General features: G+C 36.5%; 1 protein-coding gene across 1 annotated transcript in view; it reads left to right on the forward strand.

Moving 5' to 3' along the window:
- Positions 1–2,673: 2,673 nt before the first annotated feature.
- The window catches only part of LOC106661424 (filaggrin), a 36,402-nt gene continuing 14,921 nt past the window's right edge, over positions 2,674–24,154 (forward strand). The window contains exons 1-2 of the mRNA XM_014384795.2: positions 2,674–2,766; positions 21,731–21,826. Of these exons, the coding sequence (XP_014240281.1) occupies positions 21,757–21,826 (70 nt within the window). The 5' untranslated portion in view covers positions 2,674–2,766; positions 21,731–21,756. The remainder of the gene's footprint in view (positions 2,767–21,730; positions 21,827–24,154) is intronic.

Raw genomic sequence — 24,154 nt, forward strand, 5'->3', positions numbered from 1 at the left:
ATCATTTTAGTCGATCCTGTCCCGAGTTCTCTGACTTCTGCGAATTATTTCTCAAGCCTTGTTGAAATGCTCTTGAACCTTGAGGCCGAGATTTCATCTATTGCAAGCATGTTGCCTTATCTCCGTACGTTAAAAAAACTTTTGTCCATTTCCTTCAGAAGGGAATTTTTCATAATTGTATTACCCTGCCATGGTAGTGTACAGTTTTCTTCCAGGTTAGCTAATTCCAATGGCCGCAATATAAATTCGTAAATTAATTTTATTACAAATTGTCTACATCACCAAACACAGTAATATACCTATAAATCACATACCTATAACAAACAGATGTACATTCCTCTGCCACATAAGATATGTAAATACACTAAATTTAGGACTTAGTTAAATTTATAATTAATAAATATGTCCGGGCTTAAGTGATACACCCGGTTTTCTTCTTAATCTCCTTACATTTTTTTGGGGACAGAATGCAAGTTCAAATTTTAACACCCTGTTCATTTTTAAGTAGAATTCAAATATTTCGATTTTTATTGCAATAACAATTTCGATTTTATACAAGCGTCAGTAAATTAGTTTTTGTTGTACGTAGAACTCACTAATATTTTTTTTATTTGACTCAAAAACGGTTTCATATCTAACAATAAGGTCTTTAGGGGGGCGTCGGTAGCCACAACCTTTAGGCGTTGACACGGCGCTCATCACTGTAAGGTAAAGGACCAGGGTTCGAATCCAGCGGCCCTACATTCGAACCCAACATACTTACAAATGGGCTTTTTTTTTTTTATTTTTTTTTTTTTAGTTTACTGTGCAGCGTATTGTATATTTTACAAGCAATCATTTCTGAAGCAATATTCGTTTTAAATTTTTCAAAAGTTGGAATAAATAGATTTACACTATCCAGGTTTTAATAAATTTGAAGGACAGGTACAATTATCACATATAGTTTCAAAAATAGTGGTTTACTATATTCTTTCAAATCTCCATTAAATATATTTCTTAAAGCTTTTTTGTAATTTTAAAACCTTTAAAACACGATTCACCCCCCCCCCCACATATATATGACAAAAAAATCTGTCACCATAACTTTTATTCCCTGAAATAATGCTATACATACAATTCTAAGTGTCCACAGACTTATCACACCTTTAAGCTCATACAACAAAAAACACAGATGCCAATCTTCTACATAATACATATACTGTCAATTTATTCATGCCAATTCAAAAGACCGTCCAAGATAAAGCCAAGATAAGATTAAAATATGGTAAAAAGAGGCAAAATTTGAAAGGTTGTACGTTGAGATGGGAAGTTTGTGTCTGAGGGATCGATGTCACGATAGCTCAAGTGGTTAAAGGAGCGGCGTATTGAGCCGAAGTTCGAGGGTTCGGATCCCTCTCGTGACACTGGCTTTTTCATCTCAACCCTGACCTTAGATAAAAAGTATAATTAATTAGGAATATCTATCTTTTTATTTTTTCTATAAAATGACATTATTTGACGAGAAAAATGAGCTTTGTTTCAAGATTTGAATATTGATTTAGAAGTTATGAATTACTTAGTAAAGTAGAAGGCAGATCATAAAATGCCAAGTTTAGGGAGGGGTAAAGCCAAGTCGTTTGGTTCATTCCAGTGGTTAATCTCCTAAGTAAAATATCTTCAAAACCTGATGGAACCATACCACAGGTATGAGGCACGCGAAGAGATTCATAGGACCATCCGCAAAACTTACAAAAGAATTACTGGAAAGCAACCGCCTCCTGACAGCGCACTGTCACTTAAGAAAGTACACGCACCGGATAGGAGTACAGACAGAAGGAACAATGTGCTCTGGAAGAGGAAGAGACTACAGAACACATTATGTTTCCGTTAATGTCTATGTAGGTACAAGTTCTTGTAACTAGGACTAAAAAATCCGCAAGCAAGATCCCTATACCAAGGAGCCGCTGGTAAAGCTATAGGGATAACCTGAAGCTGGTCAATGAGTTATAAAAAGCTGGGAAGCTCAATAATTCTATTCAGGTCGAGGTGCAGTAGGCTTTGAGGCCGCCTCTTTTATCCCTATAAGTAATAAACTTCAATAACGAAGGTAGAGGACACTGCTAGACAACTTAGACTTAAATAGAAGTTTCCGACCCCTTTGTAAGCATAGTACACATATACAAGATAAACTGCATATATTTTGTTTGTTAGATAAAGATAAAAATTGAAAAAATCGTATTTTTATGTGTCCGATGTTTATATAAATATATATCTTTTATATAATATGACTAGACAATTATATGATAAAGGTAGTTTTATGAGTGCCGTTTTAAAAATATTGTGATTCCATCACCGGAGGGGTTTTTATTGGAAAACCGGTTCGCGAAGATCAGCCCTCTTTATTTATTTTGTGAACTGACTATCAGCGTCTGGAGTGCAGGATGAATTTGAAAACTATCATAGGATCGGACCTCTTGGACCTTGACAGCCGGGGAGACGGTCGAAGGCGTCCGGAGGGAGGATGAGCGGCCGGGAAAGTTTTTGTTTATGTCCGGATAACAACAATTTTTGGAAGGAGTTTGACAAGAGACGGGTGAGATGGTGGCTTCGGAGTCGGGGCCGGGAGCGAAGAGAAGAGGGGCGGCCCCCTCTTTGCAACCCCGGGGCAACGGTCGTATATATAGCTTGTGGGAGGCCGGAAGATCGGCTCAGTTAGCTTTGTGACGTTATAGTGGTGCCTCCGTACCGGTACGGACCATCTGCGATTCGACAGGAGTCAGGCAAACGGTAAGTGTCAATTCTGTCAGAGGTCCGCGAGTGGTCGAGTGTCAGTGCAAGGAGCCCGCAGCGGGCCGTATTCACCCCGGGGACGGCCGACGGCCACGTCGCGGACGCCGCTCTTCACAAAGGCCCTGCACCACCAAAGAAATAACGACACGTCGTCGGCCACGCACGACCCGTACGCAATCCGTACCGACGACGTACCGTGGCGGGGTTGCAAGGGGATGCGGTATCGAACCGTCTGGACCGAACGCTTCCGACGCCCACCCCCATTCGGTTTCCCTCTTTTCACGCCCCCTCCCGCCGGGGGTTGTTCTCGCCCCCTTTCTGCCCATTTTGTGAACCCCGCAAAATTTGTGATACAACCGTCTGTGCATCATCTCTCGTCAAATACCGGATAACTGATTGTGATTCCAATTGAGCCGGTAAGGAACTCGTTGGGGAAATGTGTTTCTTTGTACACCCAATCGAGCAAAACCCTTCACTTAGTTTTTGTTGTTTTTTGTGTGTGCGAGATTTGCCAAAAATCTCAATCAAGCCGTTAAGTTTGACAAATTATGACCAAAACACACAGGAAAAGCTCGATCCTATCATTTAAACATCAAGCTTTATTCCCAAACGCGTAATTTTTCTTACTTTACAGTTAAGCCTCTCTAAGTTTCTAAGTTAAATTTGAAATAAAATTCATCAAAAATAGCCAATAATATAAAAATATAAAACTTACATTAGTTAACAACAAAGTCAATAAATAATTTTTTTTTAAAAGTGAAAATTTTATTTACTTCATGGTAACAAAAGTATAAATCCATATTTTTTGGATTTATATTAATTATAACATGTAAAAATTGTATGTGAAACTTCGCAATTCCTTCACCTTTCTTACTTTACAGATAAGCCTCTCTAAGTTTCTAAGTTAAATTTGAAATAAAATTAATCAAAAATAGCCAATAATATAAAAATATAAAACTTACATTAGTTAACAACAAAGTCAATAAATAATTTTTTAAAAAAAGTGAAAATTTTATTTACTTCATCGTAACAAAAGTATAAATCCATATTTGTTGGATTTATATTAATTACATGTCAAACTCGTATGTGAAACTTCGAAACTCTCTGCCTTTCTTATTTTACAATTAAGCCTCTTTAAGTTTCTAAGTTAAAATTTGAAATAAAATTAATCAAGAATAACTAATAATATAAAAATATATTACTTACCTTAGTTAACAACAAAGTCAATAAATACTTTAAAACAAACATGAAAATTTTATTTTCTTCATCGTAATCAATGTATAAATCCCGATTTGATGAATTTTACTAATTACAACATGTAAAAATACTATGTGAAAGTTCGCAATTTCATACTGCCCCACAAGAGAAAAAAAGTCCAAAGGAATAAAGTAAATCGTTCTATTCTAGCATTTTTTTAACATATTGTTACATATTTTTCCTCGTATTTAATTGTTTTAAATTAATGTACGTTTTAATTTTACTGAAATGTTCAATGTATCGCGCTGAATTTTTGCACCACGACATGTTTTGTCATTGAACTTGAGTCTATTTTCGATATGAACGGTCAAGCCCAGATTTTTTTGACAAACTTCCTGTAAACAAGAGCTGTGCTGTGAGACTGAACAAATTTCAAAAACTGCCTAGTATCACCTCTTATTATAATAGTATAATAATAATAAAATTTTTGATATTGCTGATTCTGGCAAAAATTGTAGCACGAAGAATTCGAGAAAATTAATTTTTTTGTGAAATATTAGTTAAAAACGTGCAAAATTGCTTAAAAATGGATAAATTCGATTAAACATTTTTCTATGTTTTGCTTATTGAATACCCCAGTAAAATTTTATCATTCTGGAAAAAATCTTTCGAGAAAATTAATTTTTTTGTGAAATATTAGTTAAAAACGTGCAAAATTGCTTAAAAATGGATAAATTCGATTAATTATTTTTCTATGTTTTGCTTATTTAATACCCCAGTAAAATTTTATCATTCTGGAAAAAAATCTTTCTTTTGCACCTTATCAATACAAAATGTTCAAAATTAATCTAAATCATGTCAAAATCATATAAAAAAGAGGCTCTTTGAAGTACAAGCTTAACATAAATTTATTATTAATGAGCAGGTTTATGTTAATTGAAGCATAATGGTGTTTTTATGTCATAAGAAATAATTAAACAGGCTAATTTCAGGGCTGGAATTAATCATCGTACCATCTTGTTTCACTTGTTTTCGTTAAAATCCATGAATTATTTCTGCTGATAAGTCAAATACGTCGACGTAGATGGGATCGTGTTGAATTTTATTTCCGAGTCACCGGCCCGTGAGTTGTTATCCATTCCCGGTCAATTATCCGTGCTCGCGCCTCGCGCTCATAAAGGAAGCACCGGTTGGCTGTGCGACGCCATAGAAAGGCACCAGGGCCCGGGGATACGAGTGGAAAAAAATCTGTGGCCGCACATCATCTCTCGCAACCTGACGTGGGAAACCGGTTTATGAACAATTTTCAAGGACGGCGTACCAAAATTCGAATCCCGGTGTCCCAGGGGTAAAAATCCCCCCCGTCAAGATTGTCCAAACTTTCCTGTCTGAACTGAAATAAACACCTTCTTAGACTATTAAAAACAACTTGCTAAACTCAGTTGTATGATCTGAAATTACTTTCAATAACTGCCATTTAGTCGATATAGTAAATATTAATAATTTCATAATCTTCCTGTTTACCGAATTCTTCGGTTCAATGGAAAATAAAACATGAAATACGGTTGAAAACATAAAAATAAAAAAAATAGACAGAAAAACAGGGTTTTATAAGCGATTTCAGTGAAGGTCTTCCAGCACCACTTCGGTTGTAAATAAGATTTAGATGAGACAAAGATGGGATACTACTAAAAGAGTGTAAAATGGTCCTTTTCATTTTTTGGTCTGTATATCCTCCCTATTTTACAACCGCTCACGCACGCACGCGCGCACACGCACACACCGTGACCTTTCTTCTTGAAGTCAGCGCGGTGATGATCCTTTTGATCCTGTCTTAATCCAGTTCGGTCAATTAGACCTGTATATCCTCGCGACTTTATTTCTAAAAATAAGTCACTCACAAAACATGTTACAATATCTTTGTTTACACCATCAACAGAAAATAAAGATACTAATTTACTTGAAACTAAATTAACAACACTACACAAACATAGAAATAACATACAAACTAAAAAATAATAATATATATAATACGGAACTTGCTATTATTTACAAAATATATATATTTAATATATAGGGAAAAAAGAGGAGGCCACATGGCCTTCTGCACCTCGAACTGAGTAGATATATTTTGATCCCCTAATTTTATAAATCACTGGCTAACTTCAAGGTTGTTAATCAACCTCCATAGCCTTGGCAGCGGCTGCTTGCTGCAGTTGCTTGCTGTTTTTCCTCTCCTAGTTGCAAGATAGATGCTCTCTTCTTTTTCCTGACAGTATCCGCACATTATTTCTTTTATCAGGAATCCGACCATAATCCTGGGTCTCTTGAGATCGTTTTTCAATGAATATTACTCTTCGCGAGTCTCATGCCTGGGGTGTTGTACTTTTAAGAGGGTTTTTCTGGCAAGGTGCTAGGCCACAATAGTGTTCGGGGAGAATTCTTACTGGCTCCTTTTTTGGCCAACCTATCCACCCTCCTTCGAATGCCCAGTGACCAGGTCATTGGTTCATCACATTCTGCCAGGGATTTCATACAATTTCAAACGCTTTTTGCTATTACCTCAAATAAGACTTAAGGCCTTAACTGCGGAAAAATGGCTGTTTATGTGTGCCTAGCCTTTTTATTTCTCTGGTGTTCAGTTGGTATAATTTCAGAGAGGAAAAGCGTAGCGTATCTAAGTTTTGAGTCAGCTCGGTCTTCGGATTCGGCCCGAGGACTCCAGCTCCTGCGCCTCTATCCTTTTCTGAGCCATCAGTATTGACTGTACCGTTCTTTTAGCTCGATTAGGATTTTTATTTGCAGTATTAAAAAAATGAATAAACATTTTTATTCAAACAGTACCCCAGCACTTCACTTTTAAACAAAGCAAAATTTAATATTGGATCAAAATAATTTTCAAATGTCATATAAATACAAAGATTTTTTTTTTGATGTCTGTGGTATGATGAATAGTTTGGTCAGTTTTGAATTAGTAAAAAAAAAACGGTTCATTGCCCAGTAATCTTCAAAATAAAATTCAAGTACAATTCTTTGTTCAAAGATTTTAATTATTTGATTTTTTCAACATCCCAGGAACCTTTAATATCGAATGAGAAATTATAGAATTTATATCACATCAGAGAATACTTTTTTGTGGGTCTGATAATCAAAAGAATCTTGTAAAATGGTGAACCCATAAAGCGATCATAAACTGAAGATGCGGTAACTACAGACCCCTTTCTGACCAAAAACCGCATATGGAGGCATTCAAAAAGATTTGTATGCTCTGCATATATGTTTTGGCTAAGACTTATGAATCTTCTTTTCTAATTATTTGAAAATAAGTCTTTTTTGCTCATACAGATTTTCATTGTAATTGTATTAAATCGTCATATTGCCTTAGTAAAGGAATAATTAACCGAATTCAAATTACTGATTGGTCTTAGTATTTCTGAATAGGGTAGAGACGAGACGTGACTGAGAAATAAATTACACAGTCGTTTCCCAGTAGGACGGTCGAAAGTCGTAGTTTTGCACGTGTGCGGCATGCGAACAGTTGAAATACGCCGACCCTTCGGTCCATCTGTGCGAATTCAAAAGATGGCAACACGACTCCGCCCTGTCCATCCCTTTGTTCAACAAGGGCGGGCAAAAGTACAAAAAAAAAGGGCCGGCTCAAGGACCACAATAGGCTAAGCACGCGTGAACCGTGAGCGGTGCGGGTCTGCCTATACAGTTTGCCCAATTCCGGAACGTCGCATTGTAACCGATTAAGATCCTATCACGACTTAATTTTTCTATAAATTAAACTTTTAGGAAATTCACGCAAATTACGTTAAATGTGTTTTGCGTGAAAAAATGCAAAAGTTTTAAGCAGTCTACTCGAAAACAGTCTGTCTGTTAACCTTTGTGCCAGTGTGCTTATCGTGAACTCTTTCAAGGTTTACCTTACGTCCATTACAGTTGATCCGATTAATCAATTAACATTTTTCAATTAATTAATATTTATGAACGGTATTGAAAAATGGCAAAAAGGAAGGAAAATTCGACAGGTGAGGTTGAGATGGGAAGTTGATGTCCGAGTGGATCGAGGTCACGATAGCTCAAGTGGTAGAGCAGCGGCGTATTTAGCCGAAGATCGTGGGTTCGAATCCCGCTCGTGTCACTGAATTTTTTTATCACAATCGATACCTTTCATAAATATTAATTAATCAAAAAAAGTTTAGATTACGGTTTACTCACAACTTATTTTCTTGTAACGATTGTTTAGATAAGAAAGATAACGAAAAAACGGTTAGATTGAGAAAGGAAGGATCAAAAATTTGGTCAAGGTCGTAAAATTCAGGATCCACTAAGGCACTATGAAACAAATAATTTCTTTGAACAGGCAATTTTGTCTTTGGCATTTCAAACTTTCAATCTATGAAACCTTTAGCACATTTAGAGGATGATATCCAAAATCTATGTATTTCCGTCCTTAATAGCACATTCACCTGCATAAAACCGATGATCCTAAGTTTCTTAAACAAGCTTTTTTTTATACATTCTGCTTAATCAACTCATCCTCTTCTTAATCTTTTGACAATAAAACCACTTTTTTAAAATTTGGTTCGAGCCAAAGCTGGCTGAATGAAGGTTGAGGCGGAAAAAGAGCGCGTATTGCTTCGGAGTGGCCAAGGTCAGGTCTTAATGATAACCCTCGATGATACTGCTAAAATTAGCATGCTCCGCTTACCGTCGGTCATAAATCAGCCGGAGTCTTCCCTTTCTATCCAAGGGGCCGACGCTCCATAAAAATCATGATCGACTCCTGCCCATTTCAATCTTCGCCCGATGACCGATTCGTTTTTTTCCCCGGGACAGCACGCCTACCTGCTGGTTTTGCTATTCGACTGCTGAATTAGTGTAGAATGCTCGGTTTGAAATGGGATTAATTATTTGAAAAACGACTTTTACTGAAACTTCGTCGTGTCACTTTGTACTCTGATAATAACCTCAGATTGTATTTCTAAGATTTAAGTTAAATTTATAGATACGATATTTATCTGCCTAAAACTAAGCAATTTATGGAAAAGGTACACGAGAAAATCGTCATCAGAGTAGAAATTAGAAAAGTTGATCAATTGACTTGAATAAATTCCTTTACACATTGCTCTGCTGAAGAAGTATTTCGAAGGGTATCAAATTTTAACAAAAATCCCATTTCTAGTTTTACAGCCATGTTGTTAAAATAAAGAACTCAAAGATTTTCAGTGTTGCATCCAATATAAAAAATAGAAAAGAAACACACAGAAAGTGAATTTCAATAGTTGTCCTAATGCTTCCCGGTGTCGGTATGAGTCCTGTTATAATGCAGTTAATTTTAAGGAAATATAGAGACTTGTTCTTAAGAATAGAGACGTTGCGAGTTGATTCAGCTTTCTTCACTGACAATCCGGGAGCATGTCTTCGAATGGCATATACCCTAGAACACTAGCATCATCAGAATCCGCTAAGATTTACCTCAAAAAGCAAGCGCCGGTCAATTGCTGTTTAAGTCCTCAGAGTGACCCTACGAGTGCCTGGAACGTGACAGAGAATTTTTCTTAACAGCGACTGATGATGTTACGAAACTTGCTCAAGAGTTCTCCATTAACTTGTTGTCGTCGGAAAAACAACAAACAAGACTGAAATAATTGAAAACTGCGTGACAGTCGGTCTGTTAAGATTAGGTTGTTTGTTAGAAAAATAAACACAGCTAATTTGTCAGACCAGTAGAACCCGAACACGCAGTCTGTCTCCCGTTGTTTTAGGACAACCTTGAAATTTTTAATTTTACTGTATTACTTTGAAGGCCGTCTTGATGAGGATGTCATTCACATACTATTAAGGTCTTGACAAGAGATTTACATTTGATTTTCTCTTTATTCAATTATTTATGCCTGTTGGCGAATGCCACTCTGGTAGAAGACTGCTTCTAACTGTCTATTGGCATATGCAATTTATCCTAACCTATCTATTTATTCATCTATTCTAACTTTTAACCTGAGATAATTGGTGAGCTTTTCTGCAAGGTGTGTCTTTATATTGCATTTATTAAGAATAATTGACCGTTTATCAAACATGACATGATAGTACTTATCTGCCTAAGCCATTTCTTGATGTCATCAGTTCGTGCAAAATCCATTCAAAATATACATTTTTTATGACTTATGATCACTCTATCTCAGTTGGGGTTTATGTTAAGAAACTGAGGACAAGTGAAAACGTGAACCGCACCCCCGGAAAACGTTAAAAATGAGGAGGTCATGTTTAGTCAAAGAAGGACGTCTGTGCCGGGTGTACGCGTCCCGAATAAAGAGATAATGGTTTTTCTCCTCCTCTGGGACAACTCGAATCGACTTTCCCGAAGTTGGAAGGAGCCCGGCGGAGAAAGAGTGGAATTGGGATCTGCCAAGACAGTTAGCCAGACAATGGTACCATTGTCGATCGGACCGCTAGCCAAACGTCACTTTCAAGGGTATCCCTTTGATGGCAACCTCCTTCCCGGATCGGGCTCGTCATTTTTCGGATTCTTCCTTCTCAAAGTTTACTGACTCCTGCTGGAATCCAGACGAGCCGATCCGGATCGTGATAGGGATTGCCAAGTAGGGCTACTCGTTTTTACTTTTTTGCGTTTGCATTCCTTTTAACATCAAACTCAATGAGCATTATCAACTAAGCAATAAATTATGTTTTTTTTTGTTCAATTGACATAAGAACATTTGCTTTTTTCAAATGGGATATAAATTTAGATAGTTCAAATTTGTACAAAATCATTAAAGAAGGTGGAACTTTTTGCGTTTCGTCCTTGCATTACTGATGTTACTAAGATGTCATAAGCCCTATGGTAGACTCCATAGATTTTATTTGAACTTTTCTTTTCTGCAGGTCTGATTCTCTAAAATGACAAATAAATACAAACAATATATAAGAAAATATACAACTTTAAGGGTTGGACTTGATTCGACTATGTTCCAAAGATGTTATACGACTATTTATCGTGTAGAAGTTATTTAGCGGTTATAGTTACCAGGGGGAAAGGTTCACCTTGTCGAGTTTGCCAGCTCGTTACGTCGGTAAATTCCCGAACAGTGAACCCGAGAGATCATCTTTACATATTATTAAGTTCCCACAACCGGTGTAATTTTCTCCGCTTATCCATTATATTGCGTTCCGTTTCACGTCATTAGACGGCGGGAATTGCGCTATGAAGAAATGCTTTTATAGTCCGGCCATAATCAAAAACCAAAGTTCGGATTTACGCTCGGACGCTTGGAACATTAAGTTCCAGTTTTTAATGCTTTTACAAGGTTTAATTTTCATTATTCTGTAGTAGCTGTGGTGTTCTCACAAGTTCTTTGCCATGAACAAGACCGTCCAGACTAACCCTTTACCAAAATAGAATTTGTGTTACAGCCCTCTTTATAATTTCTCTTCTCAGTAATTTATAAATTTGATCTTTTTCAAGTAAATAGATTTGGGAAAAATGCCTTGATTGTAAAATTTCAAGGATTGCCACCATCCCCAGCTGATTACGACGCCCTCACTTCTCTTGTACTTTTGACCCATGATCATTCGGCGTTTGCCAATTGTTTTTTTTTCTTAATGAAAGTTGTAGCTTTCGTAAATTGAAAGGTTTGGTAACCGATTGGGCAAGCCGATCGCGATCAGGAAGGAAGCCGAATGCAACAGGTACTTTTTGTTCGACCGAAATCAATTTCATCGGCTTCCTATAGTTCCAATTCTTCCTTTACAAGCTAACTTTAATGAAACATTACAAGTAAATCAGCTGGAAGTTGCTGGTGCTGGATTATTTCCTTATAAAGAATAAGTGCACTGCACTTTATTATACACGATTTTAAATATAGTTATGTAGATGATTTATTAAAGTACTCTAGCACATTACGTAGTAAGTACTTAAGTAGTAAATGTACTAAGTACTTTTAAGGAATAAGATGAGGAGGCTGGCAGCTGAGCTTCGAAATGCATAGCCATCGATATAAAAAAAATTTTTATGGTAAACTAGTTTTCGTGGTCCTCTTGACCAATTAATATCTTTCAATTAATTAAGGTTTTTAGTTGAGATAAAAAAGTCAGTGTCACGAGCGGGATTCGAACCCACGACCTTCGGCTAGATACGCCGCTACTCTACCACTTGAGCTATCGTGACTTCGATCCACTCGGACACTAACTTCCCATCTCAACCCCACCTTTTGAATTTTCCCTCCTTTTTGTCATTTTTCAAATGTATTTATTCTCGGCGACAAATGATATTTACGACAATTGAAACATGGCAAAATAGGAGGGAAAATTCAAAAGGTGGGGTTGAGATGGGAAGTTAATGTCCGAGTGGATCGAAGTCACATAGCTCAAGTGGTAGAGTAGATCGTGGTTCGAATCCCGCTCGTGACACTGGCTTTTTCATCTCACCTAAAAACCTTAATTAATTTTTAAAAAATATTAAAAAAATTAATGGGTTGGCTCAATAAATAGCCCACATAACAGTATTTAATAATACAACCAAGTGAAACTCCTTGCTGGAAGACCTTTAAAATCAGCTGAGTCCCTTTCTTTTCAGACTAATAGAGGAATTGTTCGCACTTGCCAGCTTTTAACTCAATGGAAGGTTGGAATTAGTGAGGTTGTTGAGGTCAGAAACTTGTAGCCAAGTCAAAAGGTCCATTTTGGTTTTGTGCTGTATAAGATGGGTCAAGTACTTTTGAGCACCGTTAGTTTAATTTTCAGCCTAATAACAATAAATCTAGTGTACTGACTACACTCTCGTCCTACAAAGTGCTAAATAGCGAACAGAATAAAAGTGATATGATGGTCTGGTTCGAGTAGACAAGATAAAAAACACCTTTCATTCACTCCTATAACGGGAACATGATTTTGAAGAATTCTATGAGAAAGGACAGTGAATGAGGAGCTGTAGGATCAGCGAAGGTTGAAATTACTGTTAAAGCAAAAGCAGGAATCCTGTAAATAAATAAAGAATAGAACCGAGGATTCTTCCTTGGGGTATGACAGGAACATAATTGGAAAAACAAAAATTTAATGAAGTACAAATTAATTCCTTTACGTCTCAAATGCAAAGGCTTATGTTTTTACTATTCTGCCAAAAATATTGATGTTTATTTCAAAAAATTTCCCAATATTTCTATGTAACGGTAGATATTCCTTATATACTTCAATTGCTCCAAATTGTTCATAAAAGATAGAATTTGTGTGTAAAAAAATTAATGTAGATCATAAGACATGAAAAACATTTACTTTGTATTAACTGAAACTTTTGGTCTAATTGACGTCTTTATTTGGTGGATTTCTGTCGATATATCTTTCTTACTAGGCTGGAATATGGGATGAACCTGCAGTTTCATTTGTTTGTTTGTTTTGTTTCATTTTGGCATTTCGTCGTATGTATTGGTTTCTTGTTGAAAATGGCAAATGACGAACCGCGTCTAACCGGGCAAAAGCAGCGAGGATAAGAAGACCAGAATTATAGAAAACTACCAAACGATTTGATTTTTCCTTCCTGCTGGGTCAGAATATGAGATGAATGTTTAGTTTGGTCATTGTCGATCATTGGACCTGCCTACCCTCAGTGTTTTGTTAGTCGCTTTTTGGCGTTTCGTCATCTTCAGTGGTTGGTTTATTTCTTTGAAAATGGCAAAATGGTCAAAACAATGAGAAATGCGTCTTACACAAACAGCGAGGCCAACAAGACCTATCGAAAACGATCAAACTAACGATTTTACAAACAAATAGCACTGTCTATAATTAAGACAAAAAACTGAAGATTGGTCGTGATTATTTAAGCTCGAAAATTCATAAAAATTCTGCTTTTTAAGGATATCTCTTTACATGTCCTTCTTACCAGACTAGAATACGAATAAACCTGCAGTTGGGCCATTTTCGATCATTTTCATCTGTTATCCTTACTGTTTTTGTTTGACGTTTTGGCATTTCGTCATCTTCAGTGGTTGGTTTTTCTCGTTGAAAATGGCGAAATTCAGACACTCATGTAACAGAGTCAAAAACAGTAAGGATAATAAGATTAAAATGATCAAAAACGACCCAACTAATATTTGTAAAAATGCGAACTATAATTAAGAGGATAAAGTGAAAATTATCTGTGAATCTTAAGGCTTGAAAATAGAAAAAAATTATTCTTCTTTTATGGACGCTACTGTCAATGAATGCATATCAGCCTCCAACATACTCTGGGGTCTTATGAGATACTCGATATTCCACCATCGACCACTTACCACCACGAACACACGACTATACACAAACAAACAAATATATGTACGTACGCACTAGAGCTACACATTTATATTTGCTATTTACAATATTTGCAGATGGAGAAACACCCCCGTTTCCATTAAAAATCAGTACGGGGGATACAAGCCACTGTCGGGTCCAAGGACTGTATTTATGTCGGGTTCTATGCCTACTCCCTGTAAGGAGCCAAGGCGCGGCACACCTCGACCAAGTGTAACACTCTGAGCGACCTTTCTCAACGAGCAGGACACGTGCGCATGGTTTCCCCAAAATCAGGTGTCAATCGAGTATGGCCAATCCTCCAACGATCCCTTCCTTTCAGATCCTCGGCGGCCATCTCTCCCAGTCGTGCATTTGACAAGAAGAGCTTCTCGGACGATACAGCCCATCGAAGCCTGCGAACGTTCTTTTATTACGTTCTTTGCTGCTCGTACAGCGTCATAGAATCGCGGTTCCAAGTGTAACACACTGAGCGACCTTTCTCAACGAGCAGGACACGTGCGCATGGTTTCCCCAAAATCAGGTGTCAATCGAATATGGCCTATCCTCAAACGATCTTGCTTCTCAGATCCTCGGCAGGTCATCTCCCAGTCGTGCATTTGACAAGAAGAGCTTCTCGGACGATACAGCCCATCGAAGCCTGTGAACGTTCTTTTATTACGTTCTTTGCTGCTCGTACAGCGTCACAGGATCGCGGTTCTTTTTTTAAAGGATGTCTTTTGATCCTTCCGACTGGGTTTAGAATATGAGATGTACCTGTTTGGTCTTTTTAGATTATTTTGACCATTATACCCTCACGTTTTCTTTTGATTCACTTTCTGAAATTTGGTTTTCTTCAGGGGTTGATTTTTCTTATGGTGAAAAAACGACACTTTAAAAAAAACAATTACTGTTGGAGAATATTAATTTTTTATATAATTAGTCTTAACTTATCCACCCAATGGTAGATAGTCCTAATAGTCTTTAATTACTCGGCCCTTTATTGTTCAGACCAGACTTGATGGCCAGGAAATATTTGAATTGGGAACTTGATTTGTTTATAGAAAAAAAATAATATGATAACCTACGTCGACGTGAGAGTGTTTACTTTTTATGCGTGAAAGGGTTTTTTAACTTTAAAGCACAGTCGTCGGACTGGAGCGGACGTACTCGGAGAAAATTTCCCAGCCGACCTTCTGTCTTATATGTAAACCGTATCATTTTCCGATCTGTGTCGCGTGGGGAAAAGTAAAGTAAATGGCATCATTTGAAAAGTGACCGTGTGTGGTAAATAGCGTGGCAAAGGGGGCGAACGCTCTCCCTGAAAATCCGAGAAAAGGCGCACTCGTTTTTCTACAATTGTCTTCTTCCCCCCCGTTCTTCAATCGAGACACTTTTTATTTTTGCCGGCCCGCCGAAGGCCTCGAACCCGATGAAGAATCCACCGTGGATTTATGCAATCTAATAATTTTAATAACCCTGTCGTAACATCCTCGAAGATCGAAGTGAAGAAACTGATTTCACTGTCTCCCCCAGGTGATTAAAAGTTTTAAAAAAAATCGTTTTAAAAATACAGGAAGATCGAGGTTACACTCTATTTTCACATAATGAATTATTGCATAATTAAGCATTCCATTGAAAGTCAAAATTGGTCAACTTACAACAGCATTGAAAACAAATCCTTCAGTGTTTACAAACATACCGGTCGTTGAAGTCTTTCGAGAATTCGACATAAGGACCTCTTGTCAATAAGTATGAATGTTTTATGTTAAACATAAGAAAGATATTACGATACTCTCGCAATCGGCGTATCGTATTAAATGTGTTAGTGGTCAATTACAATAGGATTACACGTAAACCGAATTGTGATATGCTGAATGTGGTAACGTGTTGCTTTCGTCTTAAAAGTTTCGGCCACCTTTTTTTGATTATTTTATGAACACTTCAATTGTCAAAAATAATCCATAAAGGAAAAAATGGACTATTTGATTAAAATTGATGAAAATTGTTTGATAAAATTTTTGATTTGAGCACATTTTTATTCCCTTTCCCAATCGAACGTGGTATTTCTTTCTGATTTTTTTGCGTTTCATTAACAATTAACGCGTTGTAAGTAAGCCAAAACCTAACCTTAAATGATTTGACGAAAATAGCCAACTGTTAGCAGATCGTACTAGTCGAAAAAGCACCATTGCATCTAAAAACTGAAAAGTGCATTTTTCCTGAACTTTCAACATTATTGCCTGAAACGTCAAATTTATTGCTGATTTATTTATCGAGCAGAGTGATAAAAATTAACAAATGCCGTTTAAACAAAAAAATACTGTTTACTTCCTTGACCATTTCACGATTCAGCAATGTTTCATGGCTAATTGATATTTGTGTGTTTCTTAGTGACCTGTTCTTTCCTAATTTGTTGAATTTGTGAGAGCTGTCAAGAATAAAGTAGTATTAGAAAAAAACTTTCTTTTTTTGCCGACGTTTCGACCTTTATTCGGGTCATCTTCAGGGCTTACATAAAGGACATAAGAAAAGCGCCAGATTTTATTCCCTGAATATGTGTTTTTCTAAACTACCTCATTCTTGACAGCTCACGAATTCGACAAGTTATTGATATTATTTTCTCTGCTTTGTAGAACGGAGAGTGTTCGGGTGCATTTTTAGATCTCCCAAGCTTTTGACTGGGTCTGACATCCACAAACTAAAACAGTTCCTACTAAATCCTTATTACCAAATCCTACTAACCGACCACTGCTTCTTCAGAGTGAGATGCGACAGCGAGGTTTCGGAAGTCGACCATCAAAAAAGCATTCTTGTTCCATTCCATTTATACTGCTAACCTGCCAATATACCGTAATAAATCGTACCGTAATTTTATTTCCTAACTCCAATCCTACCCAAGCTACTTCCCATATCCAGGAAGAACTTGAGTTCATTGAAGAATGGTGAAAACCTTGACAACGTCTATACGTCAACAGTGAAGACCTACCTGCATCTACTCAAGTAAAATACTTAGAGCTGTACATAGTAGACTGACGTGGAATCCTCACACAAGACTCAAGCTACAAAAGCTAAATAGACGATTTTGGTAACAACGAAGACTTATAGGACTGAAATCAAGCATGACTCTAGAGGACGTACAAAGCATTCGACCTATTTGGACGTACGGAGCTGTGGGTACCACCAAGCCAACTAGCATCCCACGAATCCAAACATTCCAATTCAAAGTCCTCGGAAGACTTCCCCAAATTCCTTAGACTTCCTATACTCACAATTTCCTTCGTAAAAGAATTTATCCTTTCCCGCTTATTCAAGTTTCATTCCAATCTTACAACCCATCCTTAACTCTTCTGCTAACTCGCACCTCAAAGGACCTCCTCGCCTGCCTTATAGACAACCGAGTGCCAGCACTAGCCAGCTTGTCATAACACGTGTGTGATACTGGCCTTTGAGTTAGAGTTTTCCTGGGATTTTATACCGTTAAGAACAACTTGTAACGTTTATAATGTTCAAAATACAAACCAGTTTGTGATCATAGAGAGATCTTAGTTTGATTTATTTTAACCCCTTAAAGCTTAAGTTGAAGTGAAAGCTTAACAATACGAGTTTTAAAGTTATATATTTCTCCCCAGCTTATAATTATAATAGCTGATAAAAATAGATAAATGTTTAAAACTTAGACTAGTTTTTGAGTGTTGGACAAGACGTTTTCTCAGGAGCGTTTATTGGTTGTTATGGAATCAAATCCTGATCGAAATTTACTCATCAAAAATTAAAATTTTTGATTAAACACCTGATTTTTTATCCTAATTCATAATTGCTTCATTGCAATTTAGTACTCTCGAGACCTTAAAAGGCCGTTTTAAATTACTTTTATCCCCGGTAGAACAAAACGGGAGCCGGATACGCAGTCGTCGCCCGTAGGACCGACGATAAGAAACGATTTGGTACTGTTACAACAATGCCGATCGAGCCTCCAATTTTCCGAACAGTTATAATTTATTATGCGGGTACATCGACGGTCGAAAAATATCGGGTAACGGGTTGCACCGTGGGAAGAAGCCGGCCGGGGCCGATGCGTGCCGTACCGCCAAGCCTCACCGGAGACCTGTGTCAACCACGACCACACGCCAATTATCCGCACTGTATAATAAACAGTGCTGAATGTATAAATATGCGCGAATGGGCGGCCGTGACGACAATCGGTAACAAAAGTGTTCGGACCTGTCTGGGAAGGTCGGCCTTTATTAAGCATCTCGGGCTTAGAATATATATCATTACACGTCTCAAAATTAACCCAACAGCCCATCATTATGTAATTAAAAAAATTAATTTGAGCTTTTAATCATTATAATCCTTTCGGGCTAGTCTATCTTTTTATACATAATCTCCAGAGCGTTTATTTCTCTAAAATCACCTAGTTCCTTCAGAAAGTGCATACATTATTTGATTTTTCTTACGAAATCTTTTTCGTGATGAGCTGATTTAAACCAAACTTGCTTAGACATATATTTTTTATAATATAACACGTGTTTCAATTAACCCTTAATTGCCCAACGTTGGCTCGGGACAACACCAAATTTAGCAAATTTGCGACAGCTTAGCTAATTCGTTGAGGTGATGTTCCTTCAATTTTTATCCCATGTATTGGCAACACTGAATTTTTTGGCGCCAATCTAAAATCTCCATCTTGGAACCTTCTTTCTCCAACATGGCTCTTCACCCAACACTGCATCTTGTATCGATTGTTATATTTACCAAACATAAAAATTTTCATATCCAATTTATACTTTAACCCTTTCTTGCCCAAAGTTGCTATAGAGCGATGCCAAATTTAGAAATTTTGTTTAACGTTAGAACGAAATGTCGCGAGTTTAGGGCGGGGTAGTATTGTTTCATCCCGGGTATTGGCAACACTGAATTTTTTGGCGCCAATCTAAAATCTTGTAATCTATCTCCCACATGGCTCTTCACCCATCACTGCATTTGTAACGATTGGTGTATTTACCAAACATAAAAATTTTCATATTCAGTTTATAATTTAACCCTTGCTTGCCCAAAGTCGCTACAGAGCGATGCCAAATTTAGCAAATTTTCAACAGCTTAGCTAATTCCGTAGTTTAGGTCCGGTGATGTGTTTTCCCTTCAAATTGTATCCTGGGTATTGGCGACACTTATTTTTTGGCGCCAATCTAAAATCTATCATTGAACTCATTATTCCAGCTGTCCTTTTCACAAAATTGCTAACGTTCGTCTTGCTGTAAGACACCATTAGGCCGTAAAGGACTAATGGTAATTTTCATTTGTGAGGCTGTCTTTCGGAATGGAACAAGTTGCCAGTTCGTTACACATAAAATCGATTCGGTCGAAAAATTTGAACTCTCTGAAGAAGAATTCTGACCGCTTAGAATCGGACGCTTTATGGAAAAAAGTGTGTTGCTTTATTATCCCTCCTCTCGATTTCTTTTTTTCTATGGACAATGGACTGTGGAGAATTTGAATGCCCGCTTTTTAATGTTTAGTTTTGCCATTCGCGTAACGGCTCGACCTGAAATGGCGTCAACACGTCCGAGGTGGGAGGATTTCAATAAATTAACGACTTTTACCCAATTTTCGAGGCCGAAGGATAACGAGACCCGGTTAGAGACCGGACGCCTTCGTTCCTGGGGCGTTCAAATCACTTTCTTCCTCGGCTTCCGGCTCTAGGACTAATAAATTTTCGACTTTTTAAACTTGAAAAAATATTTTTTTCTTTTGACTAAGAGTTGTTTTTATTGAAATATCAATAAAGATAAATTTTTGTAAATTGGGTCAAAAAGTAAGTTATGAGATTTCTTAAATCCTGACGTGTTGAAACGTTTGGTCGTTTCCGGTCATTCTGGTCTTACTATATTTTTGACTGTCAGGCATTTTTCGACATTTTTGTCAAATTGGTTGTTTTGTTGAAAATGGCGAAATGCTGAAACTCGCCTAAAAGAAACAAAAACACCGACTAGGATGAAACGAATAACGACCAAACTAACCAAAGTTTTGTAACGTTTTGAAAATCGGCAAACAGTTGATTTTTTTATTTGGAGGATTTCCCTTGGGATTTCCTTCCTACTAGGCTGGAATAAGGGATGAACTTTAAGTTTGGTGATTTCTGACCGTTTTGACCTGTCTATCCTCACTGTTTTCGTTTCAGTCGCATTTTGGCATTTTTTCATCTTCAGTGGGTAGTGTTTCTTTCTGAAAATAGAGAAATGTCTTTTTTATATATGCAAAAATACAGGGCGATTTTTTTAACGAAGGCAAATTAAAAAATAAATAAAATACAAGTACTTTATGGTTTCTGATGTACTTTATTTTGGCTAATACCGATTAATTTTTTACCTTAATAAACGCATCTAATAGAGACAAAGTCAACACGGATAAAAATGATCGTAAACGACGGAACTATGTTTCAACGAACGAATTAAACGAACTGTAATTAAAGCAATAAATTGAAAATTGGATATGGATGTTAAGACGTGAAAGCTGTCACCAATTTTTCTTTTTTAAGAATTTCTTTTGTTGTTCTAAACTAATGGGTTAAAATATGAAATGAACCTGTAGTTTGGTCAGTTTCGATCATTTCCACTTGAGTGTTCTCACGGTTTTGTTTTGACACTCGCGTTTTGGCATCTTGTCTACATCGTGGATTGTTGTTCTTGATGAAAATGCAAAAGGTGTCTGAAAGATACAAAATCAACAAATACAAGAGATAAGAATTATCGAAAACGACCAACCTATTATTTATTTAAAAAAATTAAAAAATATAATAAAATGACGATTGATTGGCAATAATTCTTCTTTTTTAAAGGATTTATTTGTCATTCCTGCTGGGCTAGGTGTGAGATGGGCCTGTTTCCGATCACCCTAGTCTGCCTAGTCTCGCTGTTTTAATACAATGGTAAAGGAAAATGTTTCAGGAATCAGTAACAAGTTTACTTATTATTTCTTTAATCTGAAATTATTCCGAATGTTAGATTACGATTGAGTCAGTTGAGATGAAAAGAGATAGAGAGTAGAGAGTTAGAGTTCCCCTAAGTTCTGCGGGTTGATGCATCTATACCGGTCCGCCTAGAATCGCTGGTTTATTCTTAAACATGTCAAATGGCGAAAAACACGTCTGACCGATACCAGCCAAGAAATATCATTTTATCAAAACCGATGTATTTTTTAACGAGATCCAGTGATAATAGAAGACCGCGGTGGCAGAATGATTAGGGCGACCGATTCGTATTTGCCAAAGAGGTTTTCTGTCACGGCAACCCACTAGAATTTTAATCAAGAATTATATGTTCAAAATATTGTAAAGTGGTTTGACACTCGTCCGCGACACGCAATTGATAGTTGGACGTTAAACTCTCCTATAAGGCAAGAATTACTTTTGCTTAACGATAATGAATAAACAAAACATAATAACTTATGTAACGAGTGTTAAAACAATCTTTTAACAGAATTTTTTTTTTTACAGAAAATTAAACGAACAGAACGAGCGCCATGGGGGCGTTGTTACACGAGACGGTATGGCTCCTGCTAATGGTTTGCGTTTTTGGATTAGCGACAGGAGGTAAGAAGCGTTCAAATTAAAACATCCGTACTTCGCTAGTGGAAGAAAAAGGCCAAATATCTTTGGATATACATATTTAGGAAAAGATACCGAACAGAACCAATATTCCACTAGGGCAACCAGTAACAAGACCCTTATCTAATTTCGTCTGTGATAAGGAGACTTGCACTGTTAGATTTCCTCACGAGTTCTACGGGTTTAAGCATCTATACCAGTCCGCCTTATCTCGTGGTTTTACTCTTACAAAAGACTAACAGACAGCTGAAACTGGCGAAAATCACGTCTGAAGAAAAATAAATGTTCCTAGATATATTTGAGATACGATATTGGACAGGTCCAAAATGTTACTAGTGCAAGATAACCAAACGTTCCTACTTATACTTGATTTCTGGTATTGGCCAAAAACGTATCATAACTAGTACAAAAAGAGTAAATGTTTCTAAATTTATTTGAGTTAATTTAACGTTCACAGGACCAATATTTACCTAGTACAAGAATAGTAACTGTTATTAAATATATTTGTGTTAATTTACGTCTATGGGACCAATATTTAACTAGTCCAAGGAAAGTAACTGTTATTAAATATATTTCAGTTAATTTAGCGTCAACAAGGTCAAATTTTCATTAGTTCTAGAACAGTAAATGTTAGTAAATATATTTATGTTAATTTATCGCCTACGGGACCAATATTTAACCAGCACAAGAAGAATAACTGTTATAAATTTATTTCTGTTAATTTATCGTCGAGTAGACAAATATTTAACAAGTACAAGTTGAGTAAATGTTATTAAATCTAATTGTGTTAATTTATCGTCTAGTGGACCAATATTTAACCAGCACAAGAAGAGTAACTGTTATTAAATATATTTCTGTTAATTTATCTTCTACTACGGGACCAAAATTTCACTAGCACAAGAAGAGTAACTGTTATTAAATCTGATTGTGTTAATTTATCGTCTAGTGGACCAATATTTAACTAGTGCAAGTTGAGTCAACATTATTAAATCTAATTGTGTTAATTTATCGTCAACAGCGCCAAAATTTCACTAGCACAAGAAGAGTAAATGTTATTAAATTTGGTTGTGTTAATTTATCGTCTAGTGGATCAATATTTAACTAGTGCAAGTTGAGTCAACATTATTAAATCTAATTGTGTTAATTTATCGTCTACAGGGCCAAATTTCACTAGCATAAGAAGAGTAAATGTTATTAAATCTGATTGTGCTAATTTATCGTCCAGTGGACCAATATTTAACTATTACAAGAAGGGTAGATGTTATTAAATATATTTCTGTTAATTTATCGTCTACAGAATTATATTTAACCAGTACACGAAGTGTAAATGTTAGTAAATATAATTGAGTTAATTTATCGTCTACGGGACCAATATTTAACTACCACAAGACGAGTAAATGTTATTAAATATAACTGTGTTAATTTATCGTCCACAAGAATAATATTGAACTAGTACAAGTTGTAATTCAAACTATGTATTCAACTTTTTCAAATAACTTCAAGTTTTACTTCAACTAGTACAAAATGTTATTCAATTTTTTTCAGTTATTTGATCGTCTATATGACCAATATGTAATTAGTAGAAGTCGAGTAAATGTTATTAAATATATTTGTGTTAATTTATCGTCCACAAGGCCAATATTTAACTAGTACAAGAAGAGTAAATTTTCTCCGTTATATTTGAGTTAGATTTGCCAAAGGACCAAAATTTCACTAGGATAAGAATTTTAAATGTCTTCTGTTATATTGCAGTTACTTTGCCATCCACTAAATTTTCTTGGTTATGAAGTGAAGTTGCATAATCATTGAACATATTTATTTTGTATGTCTATTTTCTCTTTTATAAAAGATAGAAAAATCATTTGTTAATTTAAAAACAATGAATGGGACAATGCTTGTGCTTAATAAGTCATGAGTTAGGTCGTTTATTTGGCGTTAATTAATCAAAGAACACTCTTAAGGATTTTTCGTGTATTGATCTTTTTTGTTTCGTCTTAGCGCACTTCGGGATCGTCGAACCCAATATGGGAAAAATTGCGATCTGTGCAGAGCTGCAGAAGCAGTATTGAAATGCAACTTCGCCCTCCGGGCCCATTGTTCACACGCAGGACTTGGCAAGTTGACCACATTCTTTACCGCTTCATCATCTTAATGGGTGACGAGAATCATCCAACATCCCCGTTCCCATCCCCGGGACATTTTCTCTGGAAAATAAAATCCGCGATCCGCCTCTTCGTTCTCGTCCCCAGAGGGCATTAGATTTATCTAATCTTTGAAATTCGCCGTCGAAGCGTATCTCCCCGTTTATCCGAC

This window comes from Cimex lectularius, unplaced genomic scaffold (genome assembly GCF_000648675.2).
Source record: "Cimex lectularius strain Harlan isolate CLEC.00 unplaced genomic scaffold, Clec_2.1 scaffold16, whole genome shotgun sequence".
NCBI lineage: Eukaryota > Metazoa > Arthropoda > Insecta > Hemiptera > Cimicidae > Cimex > Cimex lectularius.